The sequence below is a fragment of the Corvus hawaiiensis genome, chromosome 26, assembly GCF_020740725.1.
Source record: "Corvus hawaiiensis isolate bCorHaw1 chromosome 26, bCorHaw1.pri.cur, whole genome shotgun sequence".
Lineage (NCBI taxonomy): Eukaryota > Metazoa > Chordata > Aves > Passeriformes > Corvidae > Corvus > Corvus hawaiiensis.
The window spans coordinates 11,684,390-11,699,899 of NC_063238.1; the positions used below are offsets into that span (position 1 = coordinate 11,684,390).

A 15,510-nucleotide genomic window follows, 5' to 3' on the forward strand; every position below is an offset into this window, starting at 1 on the left:
CAGCCCACTGCTGTCAGCATCTCTGGGTGCTCCGCGGAGCGTGGCGGCTGTGCTGGCCTACTCTGCTCAGGGCGATATTCTTGGGAGCCCTTCCCTCTCTGGTTACTGTCTGGGTGTCACTTCTCCTCAAGGTCCCAAGGTGGGCTTGGAAGCCTTTGCCAGGAAAGGGTCAGCAGCAGGTTATGAGACTACTGTAAAATCAGACAGCCCGAGAAACAACAGGCCTTATTGCTAAGTACTTGGAAATAAACAAGGCACTCATAATTACCCCTCGCCAGCTACCCCTTTCCTGGCCAGCTACAGGGAAAATCCATCATCTTTACACTCTGGGAGGGAAGCAGGGAGCCTCTTTCTGTGCCTTCTCCACCCAGTAATTTTTCTTTTCTGTGGCCTATGAGGCTGCAAAACTGCCAAATGTTGCAGTCCCACCTTTAGTCAGATCACCACAGATGTATGTAGCTACCATTAGCTACACATTGTATTTTCTCCTTTCAGAAAGTTAAAATACCTTAGAAACCTTACTTTGGACTTTCAGGCTTGATGCTTTCATACTCAACAGCCTGTGCAGAAAACAGAGGCTGTGACAAGACCTGGAAAGGGCTGGCTACTAAGCAGTCAGACTGGTTTCAAGATGTCAAATTTTGCTACTATGGAAACGTAATCCCACAATATATTATTAGATCATTCTTTTGATTTGATTTGCACCATAAAAATGATGTGCTATAAGTACCACAGTTAGTCCTCAGGTGTGCAAAACTGAGCAAACACCTTAGGTTGTTCTCACAGTGCTTGTAAGCTGTCAGAACCTAAGATGCATTTGGCTTCCATGAAGAAAAGAAGCCTGACAAAAGAATGAATGTCTTGGTAATAATAAATTACAGTAAGTGAGGAAGACCTACCCCTCAATTAGAATAACAGTCACAGAGGCTTACTCACAGAAAACACAAAGTAATTACCCTGGGCCAGAATGCTCCCTAGTGAGACTCCCACCAAAGACACCAATGGACATTAATAAGCCTGATAATGTAATGCTCCTTACTTGGGGAAAACTCCTGTTGACTTAGACTAAAATGAACAGAAATAAGTATAAGCTGGAAAGTGCAAAAGGCTTTTTTAGAGATGTGCACAGGTTTAGACCGTGCAGGATAAGAAAATAATAAATGAAAAAATTCTGAGGTTAAAACTTTTGTTTATTCCTTACCTGATCCTGAGAAATTGTCTAAAGACCCGTCTGTGGTAGTAGTAGTAGCGATCTCACTGCTGTTCATTGGTTCTGTTTTAACTATAGAAATATAAACAGGAGATATTCTATATGCTCCTAATATTCTTGCATGTGCATGCACACACACTCACTACAGATACAAACTCAATAAAACAAAAATCTGCCAAAAACGTTCTAAATCATGGCTATGGATATTTTGCATGTTATGTATTTGTGTATACAAACAATGCAAAATACTGGCAGCTATGATTTACACATCAATATAAGATGATCAAGAGGGTTATTCCTGTCCCCAAGGAATAAGAGCCACTGTAATGAACCAGAAGTCCCCATGCAACTCTCTGCACCTGTCCTGATTCCTCTTAATCCTGCAGACCCAACAATAAGGATCCACATTTAGATCAGGTCACACAGCATTTACAGGCTTGAAAGACAGCAAACTGAATAAGACAAAAGAGGAAATAATTTTTAAATGGGTTTTGCTGAGGGCTGTTCAAATTTTGTTTCCAATTAAATAAATTTTCAGAGGAAAATTAAGGATTTGTGATGAAGTAAAACACTTTCCTCAAGGTGGATTTCTTCTCTCAAAATGAAAACCAACTTTATACACAACAACCCTGAATAAAACAAGGGGAACACAGTCTCACCATATACTTCAAAGAATGCTTTAAAACATTTTATACCCCCTGCACGCACAACATAACACGGCTATCTGAGAGTAGAAAAGAAAGACACCAAGAGATTATCTCCTGGCTCATGCTGATTCATAATTAATAATCAATTAATGCCTTTTAATAAATCCTCAAGTAAATAAACAATTTTCCTTTATGTCAGTCCAGTGCAAACTCTGTAATGTTTGGATCAGGAGAATATCCTGATCCAAAGAGCAAGGATGGGGCTGACCTGGCATGGATGTAAAACAGGCACCAATAGCTACTCCCAGAGAGTTAGCAGAACATCATGGCAATCCCTAAAATCCATTTTTACACACCTGGCTTTTGGGGCTACAGCATGCCAAAAGCAACTGAGGATGATGTTTCAGAAAACAACAGAGCTGGTCTTACTATCAACATCCCCCCTTTTGCCCTGGTTGACACACACAGAGACGCCGCTGCCCACGCGCCAGCGCTGGTGCATACCTGACCTTTTAGTGAGGCAGTTCTCTAACACTGCTGGGAGCCAAACTGAGAAAGCCAAGGTAAACTGCACCACATTTGACATGTAAAGCCTCAGTGTCACCACACATGCATACGTGAGTGCCTGTATGTTTGTCTATACGTGTCTATTCAGGAATTACAACCATCATTAGCAGGAACCTTTTGGTACCAACTTTGGAAAAGGTGAGGCAGAGAGACTTCCCTCTTTTCACTGAAGACCTTTCCTTTCATTGCCAATCCAAATTCTTATTTCTGCATGTCTATTGCCTTCAACACGCCTCCTCCATGGGATTTGTAAGAAATCTCCCAAGATTTTACTAATCATCCATTATTTTCTTTTGACTCTCATGCAGGATTTTTGTCTGATAACTTGGGAGGTCAATGCTTAGCTGCACACAAAACTGCTGTATCATCTTTTACAAGCAGTGCAGTCCATTTAGGAAAGTTTCATGAAATGAAATGGCTGGTGCAGAGGGTCCAGTGTCCAGAGGTTAGGTATTTTTGAGAGGGGTTATTCAGCTTGAGAACATTAGCTGTACTTCTGCAAAGCTTTTTTGAAACAAGTGAAGTCCAAGAGACTCCCTAAGGGGAATTAATGTGGTAAGAAAAGGTGGCCACGAGGTTCACTTCAAAAGTGCATTCATGATCTGAACCATAACTCTAATACAAAGGTATTAAAACCATGGCATGTAAGTTATTCACCATCCATTTAATGACTAAATACTGAAAGTCTAACACACAGATACAACGAAATACTTATTGCAAAGTGTCTATCACAAGTATTTTTTCAGAAACTACCAGACTTTCACAGCATGTTCTACAGTTTGTCAGTCTAGATATGAAAAATTATAGCATCTACATTATCTTCTGCTTTTTCTTAGAAGGTTATCACAGCTACATTTTACAGTCAGACTCATTCTTCTCTCATAGACTACTCTGAGTTCCCCCAGAATTTGCAAGTCTTCTGAATTTAATTTCCATAATGCAATTATACTTTTGGGAATAACAATGAAAGATGCTTTCCTCTATAGCTGGTATCTGTGGTGGGGGAAAAGAGAGGAAGATAAGACAGATCAACCTAACTTGGAGTAAAGGGTGGAAGCTTTCAGTATGTGCTTTCTCCAAACTCTTCCTTTTCTCTATTGGAGAAACAATATGCCTTATTCCTCATTTTTGGATCACTGCAAATTAGCAGTCTGAAGACTATGCTAGGGTTCACACAATATAGAAAAGCATAGCATCCATCATTTGTTCTAGATAAAAAGCAGCCCTTCTGAAAAGGACTTGGGATTTCTGGTGGATGAGAGGTTACATGAGAGCTGGCAATGTCCATTTGCAGCCCAGAAAGCCCAGCTGTATCCTGGGCTGCATCAAAAGCAGCGTGGCCAGCAGGGCAAGGGAGGGGATTCTTCCCCCTGCTCTGCTCTTTGAGACACAACTGGGAGTACTGCATCCAGCACAGGAAGGACATCAACCTGTTGGAACAAGTCCAGAGAGGGACACCAAGATGATTAGAGGAGTGGAGCACCTCCCCTGCAAGGAAAGGCTAAGGGATTTCGGATTGATAGAAAAGGTTTTGGGATGACCTAGTTGTGGCTTTCCAGTACCTGAAGGGAGCCCATAAGAAAGATGGAGAAGGACCTTTTACAAGAACATGTAGTGACAGGAAAAGGGACAATGGATCCAAAGGGAAGAGAGTAGGTTTAGATTAGATATCAGGAAGAAATTCTTTACTCTGAGGGCAGTAAGGCACAGGAACAAGTTGCCCAGAGGAGCTCTGGCTGCCCCATCACTGGAAATGTTCCACGGTTGAATGGGCCTCTGAGCACCTCTCTGAATCCTTGTTCAAGATATCATTTTCAGAAAAAACATCATCAAAATGGAATTTCTGTCTCTGTAGCTAATGAGCAATATTTCTGTGCAACTTAGTTTAAAACTGAATGCTGTTTACTAGACATACTACTTTTGAAGATCAGGAAAACATGAAATACAATGCAGTGCCTTTTTGATGGGAATGAATTCCAGTTGATGATTGAGGAGCTCAACAATTTTTCATAAAAAATTTGTCTTCTCTCTCAGCTGTTTTATCTCCTGAATACAAGAAAAACAGGATATAACAAAGGATGTTCCCATTATTCCTAATCTGGATACCCATGACTTGGGTGATAATAAACGTGCTTTATCATGCTGCCTTTAGAAACAACCATAACCTTAATGAACCTTTGTGTCACAGACAGTTGGGAATTTAATAAAGGTGAAGAGGTCCTGAAAAACTCTCCATTCCCCAAGCACTTTAATCAAAATGCCTGAAAATGTCCTTCTATCTGTGTATTTCCTTCTATCAGCCTAAGCACATTTAAGAGGATGAAATCTCGCTATTCAAAGAAATAAACTGAGAATAGCCATGGGTTTAGCTGCTGGAAACATTTACATGTATTCTTACTTTAAAGGAAGGTCTCTTGTTTGTCCGAGGCAAAAACTGACCTGCAAGGGAGCATATTTCATCCCAGGATCATGGGGAAAGAGAACTGCAAAGGGACTGCCTAAGGATACAAGTCTCACAGTCTGTCCCAGCAGCACATGAGTCATCCATGTCTATGATGAGAGACATATGGAGCTGTCCAAGGAAGCCAGGCTTTGGTCGGGCACAGATCTCACCCTGCCACATGCTGCCTATGGGTGCTCTGGATTCCAGCTCTTCACATTTTCCATGACAATTAACATTTCTGCAATATGTCCTAAGCTTTCACAAGATGACACTGAGAAAGGAGTGGGAATATTGCCACATCTAGACAGCACACATTGCAAGCTTGCCAGTAACAGCCAACAACACCATGCTCAGTTGTGGCAGAGACCATGGAAAGCAACACAGGAAAGTTCCCATTTCTGCTGCTCCTTTATCAAAACTGACCTTTACAGAGGTGCAGAATCATCAGACTTGAAGTCTAGAGACAGACTCTGATTTAGCAATGTACTACCAAGCTTTAGGGCCACCCAAACCACTCATGTAATAAAACAGATTATCAATAAGAAGTTCAAGAAGAAGACTGCCTTATCTTCTGCAAAAATTCAGTGTTTATTTAGAACCAGTGATTTAGATTTGATTTATATACCAAGGAGCTTAAGAAACTAAATCTAACAAAGAGATATTTTTCCTCCTTATTTTTTGTTTCTAGTCATTTGTGAGAATCTAAAAAGATTTAAAAAGAAACTGCGTAAGAAAACAACATACAGAGCAATAGAAAAAAATAGGAGTAGCAGATAATAGCACAAATGCTAGCTTGGAGAAAAAAGCACAAAAATTCAGAGATATCACAATTGCTGAGCTAATGTTATATTGATTGTCAAGATTTTTCTTCTAAAGGAACTTAGAGATTGCAAGTGCAATGTGCCCTGTTTTGTCAGCTGTATAGCAAAACGTGGTTAAAAAATTACTTACATGGCAGTTTCTGAACTCCACTGAGAGAGAGAACTTCAGACCAGAACCCACAAGTTCATGTGGTTCATTGGCCAAGTAACAACTTTCTGAGTTCACAGCTTGTCATGCAGTTCCTGGTATATATATCAGTAAAGGGTGTTACGAGGAATGAGATGCTGGCTATTTTAAATATGGATTTAAAGATCTAATATTTGGCTACTCCTAACACAGAAATTGTAGAAATACCTCATAAAGATTGCACCTTCAAGCATGAAAAAATAAGGTTTTAAAATATCTTTTAAAAATTGCTTTTATTACATTAAATACATATAAGGCTTGCTCTACTGAACTCATCTTTGTTAACAGCTATGCCATATACACTAAATCAGAATAGAAATATTGCAAACATGCCTGACTAATTGAATTGGTTTTAATTGTGCAGTTTTAAGATTGAATTAACACTATAATATTATGCTCTTTGTATTATACAAATAAGTGGGTAAAATGAATGAGTGGGCAAAATGAAATTATTCCTGGCTGACAGCTCTCAGTATTCATGGGCTACAAAGAGACTCAACAAAGTGTAGTGGTTAGTTTGTTTACAGACATACATAAAAACATAATCTCTTGCCCTATTTTGCCTTGTCTGATCTTCAAATAATAGTACTAGCTAAACACCATGTAAATCTTGATTAAGTATTTTATGTATCAGTTGCTCTTCACATACTGTTTTGCTTGACACCATCCTCTTTCTGTACTCACTAGAAGCTCAGAGTTCACCTGGAAGCTTAAAGATAGTTGTCACTAACAACAAGATGAAAATTCTATCTTGAACCTCTAAGCTGATAGTTTTCCATTATTTTATTCAAACTGTAGTGAAGAACCTTGCAATTATAAAAAGGTTACAGGTTACTCGGTTGTACTAATTCCTATCCAGGATATTATTGTCTCTTCCCATCACAGATTATCAAATCATCAGCTTCTGACCATGAAGCCTGATAAACTTACTTGCTACTGCTTCTCAAAGCAGAGAACTCTTCCTGAATCTCATTGTCTGGAAACTACCAGAAGGTAATTTCCAGCCTAAATTTTTGTATGGTTTTCAAAGAAAGTCCCTGCTCAAAGCAGCACATTCTAGTTCAAGCCCAGACTGTTCCCTGCTTTCCCCTCCTCTGATGTAAGAGGCTTCAAAACTTCTCCAGTATTTGGGCTGTGGCTAACACTTAGGTTTCACCACATACACCCCCATGACCCTCATCTTGCTCTTATGTTATCCATTTCAGGTGAAACACCTTTAACATCCTTGTACCTGCTCACCTAGCAGTAAAAACCTTAAATTTACAAAGAAATGGTGTCACAGCTACAGTGCAAAATCAGAAAGAAAATTCAAAAACATCTGTATAGAGACAAGGTTGGACAGTATTTGTAGCTGCTAAGCAAGATTCAACTTGGATTTTTTTTGACAGGTACAGTCATGGGTTAAAACAGTCTCATTCACTGCAGTTAGGAGATGAGAGCATCTGAATCAAGCTAAGGTTCTTACCCCTTCACACTCACATGTCCAATTATACCAAATGTTTGTGTCTCTGCTCTGAAAATGGAGGCAGCATATATCCAAAACCAATCCTTTTAGAGGTGTCATGGACTATTCTATTTCCTTTTTTTCTTTTCCTCTTTTTAACTGGGAGTCTGACCATGCATGTTTAACAGTTTGCAGCATTCCCAAGCAGTCTTCATATTCTTTAACCAAAGCCAGACAGAATGACCAAAAAACATCACAGACCCAGCCATTAATGGCAAAGAAGGTTTTCTTCACAGCCTTCTGGGAACATGGACTTCTTCAAGGGAGCAAGAGAGCAGCATGTAGAAGTCAAGCCTGCTCTGACATTTAGGTGTACAAGACCCAAGACTAACTCATGAAGACAGAAGCACAATGACAAAGCAGGTGAGACTTTCCATTAATGGGAAATAACTTGGCCGGGGTCTGAACTCCAGGACTGACAGACTTAAATTCACCTGGACAAAGAGGGATAGTGCTAGCTTCCATTCCCCTCCAGCCAGCTCCAGCAGCAGCAAATTCCCTAGCTTGTTTCATCAAACCTGGAAGCATGGGTACTTCACTCACTGACCAGGGTCAGATGACATGGCTAACCCCGAAGTGTAACCAAGTTTCATGCTTGTCTACTTAGGACAAGCAAAACCCATCAGAAGATTATAAGATGCAAATGCAAATGCTAAATCATCAAGTCACAAGTCTGAAGTTGCTAAGGCTCTTCAAACACCACCCTACTAAGGTGTGATCTTTGACTAAGATGTTCTACTTCTGTTCCTTGGAGTTTCTGCAGGTGCACAGTGACAGCTGGGGCTGGATTTCCTTCTCATTTGTATTACTGGCCAGGCATATGGCATATGACATTTCATATGACGTTTGTGTTTGGAATCACACAATTGTACACGTGCATAACAGGCTGGTCCCACTGGAAAGACACCACACCTAGAATGATGTGTTGTGCCTACAGTTTTCAGTAAACTAGTGGACATCCTCACAGTTCCTTGAAATCCCACAGCCTGTGCACAACCACTGTGCACGTGGAGCTGTGGGACCCTCAGACACACTCAGAGGGTGCTCTCACACCACCAGACTTCATCCACAATCTGAAACAGCGTGTGCTGTGAACATCTATATGAGAAGCTTGCAAAAATAAATTATATTAAAATAATTCCAAGATGTTCCTTTTTTTTTTGTAAAGTAATTTGCCATTTGGAGTGTTTTGTCTCCCTCAAATGCCTGTGGGAACCAGTATTGCTATTAACTTATCACATAAATGAGGTCCTTTCTTTCAGGAAATACTTATGGAGGAAACCAAAATAGAGAATCTTTCAAAAATGGATATAAATACATACAAAAAGAAAAGACAGTAAGTACATAAATATTTATTAGCCAGTCTCCTCCCCAAGACCTTGCAAAAGGAGTTGCTCAACTGAGTCAGCAGAGAAGTGGACAAGTCATCTCACTAGCCAAGTACCTATGAAAGAGGAATAATAGAGCATTATGCTACATATGCTCAGAACAGACAGAAAGACGCTTGGGGAAGCAGGAGAATAAAAGCACAGGTAAGACAAAGAGTCTGGAAGGAAGCCAATGTCATACAGCAAGGAGAAAAAGGTGGAGAGGAGGGAAGAAAGGACAGTCCAAGCCAGCCCCTTTCCTTCACATAAACCTGCTGTATCTCATTTTTGTCCTTCAGAAGTGACATCAAGTTGAAGACTCATACTAGCCTCTACAGACTGCCAGCTTGCTTTTGGGAGCCCAGGACCTCTGCAATTTTTGCCTATGGCCAAACAACTGTTCTCTTGCACTCTTCTGGGATGAGTAAGGAATCCACAGCTTTTTCTGCTAATACCCTACTTAAAGGCAAACATTACATCTACCTTTAGTATGCTATTATTTCAGGATGTCTAAATATGGAGGTATCAATTACAAGTTTCATACCATCAAGCTTCTTACTGCAGACAAAAGTATAGAAACTTCAGCATACATAATTAGCAGGAACTCCAGAAATGAGTAATTAAAAGGTACCAGAATCCAACCATCAACAAAAAAAGCATCATTTTGTCTGATTACCATCGCCTACCACAACTTTGTACCCCAAAGCATAGAAAAATATGAAAAATATAAAAACATAGGAATAAATTAAAAAACATTCCTTGCCAATATGAATTGCTTAATTGCAATACTAAAATACTATTTTGAGTGCTACAAAATATTGCTAGAATTACAAGAAATATAATTTATAGAAATATAATTTATTTAGAGAAATCTACATCACTTGCCATAACAACCAGCTCTACCCTCTCTATGGATTTCAACATCTTACTCCCCATTACTTTAGGAAATACTGAAAATAATTTTTTCTCCATTCTGTAATACTGCAACTTGACAGCAAACATACCACACAGTGCTGCCTTTTGAAACCCTGAAGATGGATTTATGTTCACCAGACTTAACCTTTCTAATGGCCACACATCAGATAGTCTCGTAGCGGAGAGCTTTGACTGCCTTTGTGTGAGATCTCATTCTCATGTTGCAGCAGCTACTCAAAGAGTGAGAATCATTTTTTTTCAAAGGAATTTTGATGTCCAACTCCCTTTGAAGCCTCCCTTCCTATGTATCTTTGAAAATCTGATCTTCAATTTGTTATCCATTTTCCCTTCCCACTTGATATGACAATGCCTTCCCTCCTTCCCTCTTGAAGGCTCAAATAAAAGGGCAGTAGCAGGCCTGTACTCCTTAAATGAATTAAGTAGTTGCTCAGAAAATCACAGCTCCTTTGCCCAGTCTTCATCCATTCTGTTCCATTCCAGTTTCATACAACATCATCACGATGGGCTGCAGGCTTCTGTTTCTCACTCTATGCCATCCATCAGATTTGATTTACATTCTTTAGATAAAAGTAAAGATCACCATAGGCAGAAACTGGATGGAGTTGTCTGCTATGGAAAACAGATTTCCTACTCCTTTCAAATTTACTGATTACTCATGGCCTTTTCCCTCTAAAGGGTATCTACCAAAGTGGGCACTGGTGTTGGAATAGCCACCAGCTGTCTGATAAAACTTAATGAATGGCAATTTTATGAGCTTCTGTTGTTATTGTTCCTTTAACTCCTTCAGTATCAAACCACCATGGCAATTCACTGACAAAGGAAGATTAGAGATAAGGCACAACTATGAATATTTTGATCCCTACTCCAATATTTTTTTTAAGAGATTTTCTTAGGCAAGTCATAGAGAGCCATAATTTTTATGATGTCCAGTATCTGCTCTTTTCTACAATAGAGGGTATGTTGTGGAAATACACTTAAGGAGAACATGGAAACCTCAAATACCGTAGTATTTATATAATCAGCACCATCTTGGCATACTAGGACCGATTTTTCTGAATGCCTTTAGCCAGACATTTTAGTGTTACTCCTCTGCATTTGATCCTGGGAAATTTCTGTCTGGTCAAGGTCTATAATTTCCTCGTTACTTCACCATCAATGAAGACCATACTGCCTGGCCAGGAGAAGAATTTTGCTCTATCAAAGTGAAATTAAGCACACAAAGAGTTATTATTTATAAGCTGCATGTAGAGATTAAATTCAGACTCAATTGCACAACTAAATCCCCATTCAGTGCTTTGAAAATTTACAGCTAAATGTGAAGCTAAAAATATTAGCTAACAATGTGAGCTATCTTCCAACCACATCCTCTTGCAGAAAAACATCAATAGAAGACAAGTCTGAAAATGTGCCTTAGAGGAATTAATGAACATTTGTTTGAAATGGAGCCATTTCACTTTCGGATGGGTATTTTTTCTGCTTCTTCTTTTTTCTTCCCCTCCCCTCATCTAGTGAACATATCCTGTGCTTCAGGGTATGGAAACCTGTCAAAATCACACCCACAGTCAAATAAAATTTAACATATCTTTACAAGATATTTATAACATGCAAATACCTAGAGGCCCTGCTTCTCAGTCACATGAAGATCCCTTATGCTAGAGAAGGAGGGCTCTTTCACATTAGTGAGAATGTGTGCATGGTAGACTGGAAGCTGGTCTCACATATTATATTTGACACGTGAAGCTCCAGCAACACACATCTCCACTCCATGTGCAACAAGCAGGCAAACCACATTGCAGCATCTAAGAAGAGGTGTTCGGCGAGCCCTTACAACCGCATCCTTACAATCAAACTTGTGTCTCAGCAGGATTCTGCTTCAAGGATCCCACAAAAAATAATTTTACTTCATCCTTCATTTAAAAAATAGGAAACTTTTGCTTCATTCACTCCACTTTTTCTTAAGTCTCTTTAGCAGCTCAAGGAGCCTAACAAAACATTTTCTCAAGATAAAAGAGATTAGCAGTAAAAATTCCACCTTCAGATTCTTAGACATCTGCTTCACTCACAAATTTTCTCTCTTGGCACACATCTCATTCAGAAATAAATTATTCTACTAGTTTCTTTGAAAAACTTTTCTTTCTTTGTCACTTAAGAGCAATCAGAGACAGGAATTTTCAAATTAGAAAGCTTAGAGCAGAACCAGCAAGCACAAGCTATCGCTTGGGACACTTTTGGAGCAAATCTGAAATCGCATGCTGAGTGCCCACGCCTGCTGCGCCCACTGCAGCACCCAAACCTGCGGGGCTCTGTGTGCTAGGGCTGAGCAACCAGTCTGCAGTGCTGAGGAGGGTCATGTCACCTGAGGGAAAAGGGCAAACAAAAGAAAACTGTTTGGCTTTGTCTCAGGAGGCAAACATGTATTGCAAGTTAGAGCTTTCTGGGTAGAATTTACTCCAAAACTGTAAAATTCTAGTGTCAGATAAATAAGTTACCATGGTTTAATTGACTTTCTTTGATAAACTCCGATACCTACCTAGAAGTTGGGATATTATTTCCAAAATTATTTTCTACCTGAGGTCAGTGCATTAATAGATAGATACAATATATACCTTATTTCCTGACAAAGTAATATTAAGAATTTCTTAGAGTGCACACAGCATTACATGCTGAACAAAAAGTCAAGTCAGATGATGAACATCTTTCAGTGTTTCAAGGAACACCCCCTGTTTTTTGTGCTACAAAAGAACCTTCAAGTTATATAGAAGGTAGAAAAGCTCACGAAGTTTACAACAAAGGCTTCTGTGAGCTAGAGGAATTTTAATTTGAAAGGGCAATTTTATCCTGTACCAGAAGTGGTATATACCTGGTAATATGATATAAAAATATAATAACATATTTGTGTATTTTAAAGGAAGAAGACTCATTTATGGACATACAATTTTTTTCTGCTTAAAATACATGAACAGAGTAAGCACTTTATTTATTCTTTAAAGAGCTATTTTTTTTTTCAAATGGCTTAATATTTGATTGCAGCAACACTTTCATAGCAATAGCAAAAAGTAAATTACACACAAGTCTGGCACAAATTCCTGTTAATCTGATAACCCATAAACCGTCCCCACTACCAAGGACTCCAATTAGAATGAATAACAGAGATGTTTGGGGAATTGAGGGAGGGACAACATCTGTTTGATTGACATGTGCCTTTCCTGGAAAAAGGCAATGCATGTCCATAATCCTAAAGAGTCTGACGGCCCTACTATGACCCAGTTTTTAGGAAAAAAAAGGCATATCTTTGCTACAAGGGTTGTAGCTGTTTACCTATATGTTTATACTGAAGAGCAATACTGAAGCTGCATGACTCCCTTTTCTAGTAATGCATTAAGTGTCTGTTCACACGGCCAGCCAAATGTCACGTACGATCTTTCTCACTATTGCCACAGAAATGCTTCAGGAAAGAGCATTTTTTGCTGCTTGTTGTATAAACCCTTCTGTGTTTCATTATATGTATTATTATATGTATTATAGATGTATTATATTACTGGCAAAGCTGTTAGGTTGTTCTGTTGTTAGTATTCTACTGAGAACAAACATAACTTATCAACTGCCTGACTGCTTCTTCAGAAATAGGTATCAGTTTACCCCATTGAATTACTACACCTGTTTGAATTTTGGCCACTCCATCAGAGCAGCAAGCTAGCCTGAGGAACTTTCAGCACTCAGTTTTATTAGCCTACTTGACAAAATTCTCATAGCCTTAGGAGCTTGCAAAAAGTGAGAACCTAAAGAAATACCAAACTAGTAAAAAAGACTGGAAAATTGCATTTTGTACTGTGGCAATTGTAAACACCTACTTTTTTTCTCTCATCATTAGACTTTTCAGGTTTTTGACTTTTTTTAAAATTTAAGCTCTGCACATACTACCTGCTCAGTCCATTCAAACTCCATGAAAGAAACATAAACTTGTAATGAAAGCTATTGCTGAAACTTGATAATAGTAACTACTGATAAACATTGAACATTGCCTTTATGTACCATATGAATAAACACGGAACACTTAAAATAGTAAGACATTATATGGCTTGCTGACTGCAAGAACACCAAAGCGACAAGGAGAAAAAACAAATTATGAAACACTAAAAGAAAAAGACTGGCTCACCTTCTGTGCCATTGGGTGTCATGGAATTATTATTTATATGGGAGTTATCAAGTTTTGGACCACTGGGGGATTCACTACTACCACTTAGTCGTCTATGTGGGCTAGCTAGATCCTGCATTTCCATAGACCTGCAAACAAGATGCAACTAGTTTTAGTGACATAAGTCAACATAATTACAGAGGAACTGCCTTTATGAGATGCAGACTGCTATTCATCAACATCCCAGAAACACTTAGAAAAAATTAGCTACTTCTCCCAACTTGATCTTTTCCAGTGCTTAACTCATGTTGTAGCCCCACACATGACTGGCCAGCTACTGTAATTATTTTTGCAGCTTGTAACGAAATAAAATTTAGATTCCAAGTACTATACTTAGAAAATTTATTTAATCGTGTATTTTTAAACTACATACAAAGACAGAATCACCAATATATGAAGACATATATTCTCTTAACAACAAATTAACACTCTGCTTTTTCAAGATTTACCACTCAGTGGCAATATAATGGGCCTCCAAACCAAATAAAACACTTGAAGCAATTGCGGAAACCTATCATCTACTGACAGGGAATGAGATATTCCTGATGTATGTGTTTACTCTGGCAAACTACTTAATTGTTCCTCTGTTTCCTTTGAAACAAATGCAGCATTAAAACATTATTATGTCTGCTCACTTGTTTGCTTTGTGGATTACATAAAGCGTGCCCAATTGAAAAGGGATATGACAGACATACAGTGAATCCATACGGGCGTTAGTGTGCCCCAGCGCTCTGCTGCACCTCAGCAGCTGTCGCTTAGTCAACATGAGAAAAGAGCAATTCCGATAAAGCAAAAATTAAATGTTTAAGCAGCACAAAAGCAGCTGAATATTTCAGATTTGTGCTTTCAGTAGCCTTACATTAAAAGGCCAACAGCCATCACCACCATGACATATCCCTTGGCTGATGGCGGGGCTTATGACTGAAGTGCCCTATCCTTCCGTTCCTTTATACCTAAAACTTTTAATATTGTTATTTGATGTACTCATTCTAAGTAATTGCTCCCAGTAGAAACTTCATAGGTTACTGCGCCTCCAAGGCATTTGAACCAGTAATTTTTCAGTTTAAAAGAAATGTTTAGGCTCTTTTAAAGACTATTAAAATGATACATAAAATTACTCCTGCAGTAATGGTATAAATATCCTTAAGCCTAAGTGTCATTTCAGGTAAGAAGCTTTCATATTTTAACTGAAATTTTATCAGTTCTAAAGGTTCTAAACATAAACCCTTTATTTAGTATTTCTTTACCTAAAACAATCTACACAAAAAAGAAGATGATACTGCACTGAGTTTGAAATGCCAGAATCAAATATAAACTCAAACAATTTAGTGAAAAAGTTACATCCTCATGGTTTACAGACTTGGTTGCACGCATGTAAAAGCTACACTCCAGCATTTACTCATCTGCTTAATGAGGGAAACAAGAATAAATATTTTACTTATCACTTGAAGCTAAAAAAAAATCCCCAACAATTAAAGACTTGCCAGAAATTAGCAATTTTCAGTCAAATCCTTACCTGCAGCTTGAGGAAACAGCAACATCTGAACTGGTTTGGGACTTCTGCACCTGTAAACCAGGGAAACAAACAGAAGCTTCTATTACTCCGCTTTACTATGAGGCCTTAATTTAAAGA

At 38.8% G+C, this 15,510-nt stretch overlaps 1 protein-coding gene across 9 annotated transcripts in view; it reads right to left on the reverse strand.

Moving 5' to 3' along the window:
* Positions 1–15,510, reverse strand: part of EYA1 (EYA transcriptional coactivator and phosphatase 1) — a 162,621-nt gene that overhangs the window by 73,163 nt on the left and 73,948 nt on the right. For 5 of the 9 annotated variants that reach the window (XM_048287012.1, XM_048287013.1, XM_048287011.1 and 2 more), the window contains 4 exons: positions 15,394–15,443; positions 13,839–13,966; positions 11,976–12,038; positions 1,202–1,282 (listed from right to left, as the gene is read on the reverse strand). In XM_048287012.1, coding sequence (XP_048142969.1) covers positions 1,202–1,282; positions 11,976–12,038; positions 13,839–13,966; positions 15,394–15,443 — 322 coding nt within the window. Of the gene's footprint in view, positions 1–1,201; positions 1,283–5,818; positions 5,890–11,975; positions 12,039–13,838; positions 13,967–15,393; positions 15,444–15,510 lie in introns of those variants that run through there. The other 4 variants (XM_048287016.1, XM_048287015.1, XM_048287014.1 and 1 more) reach the window with 2 other exon arrangements.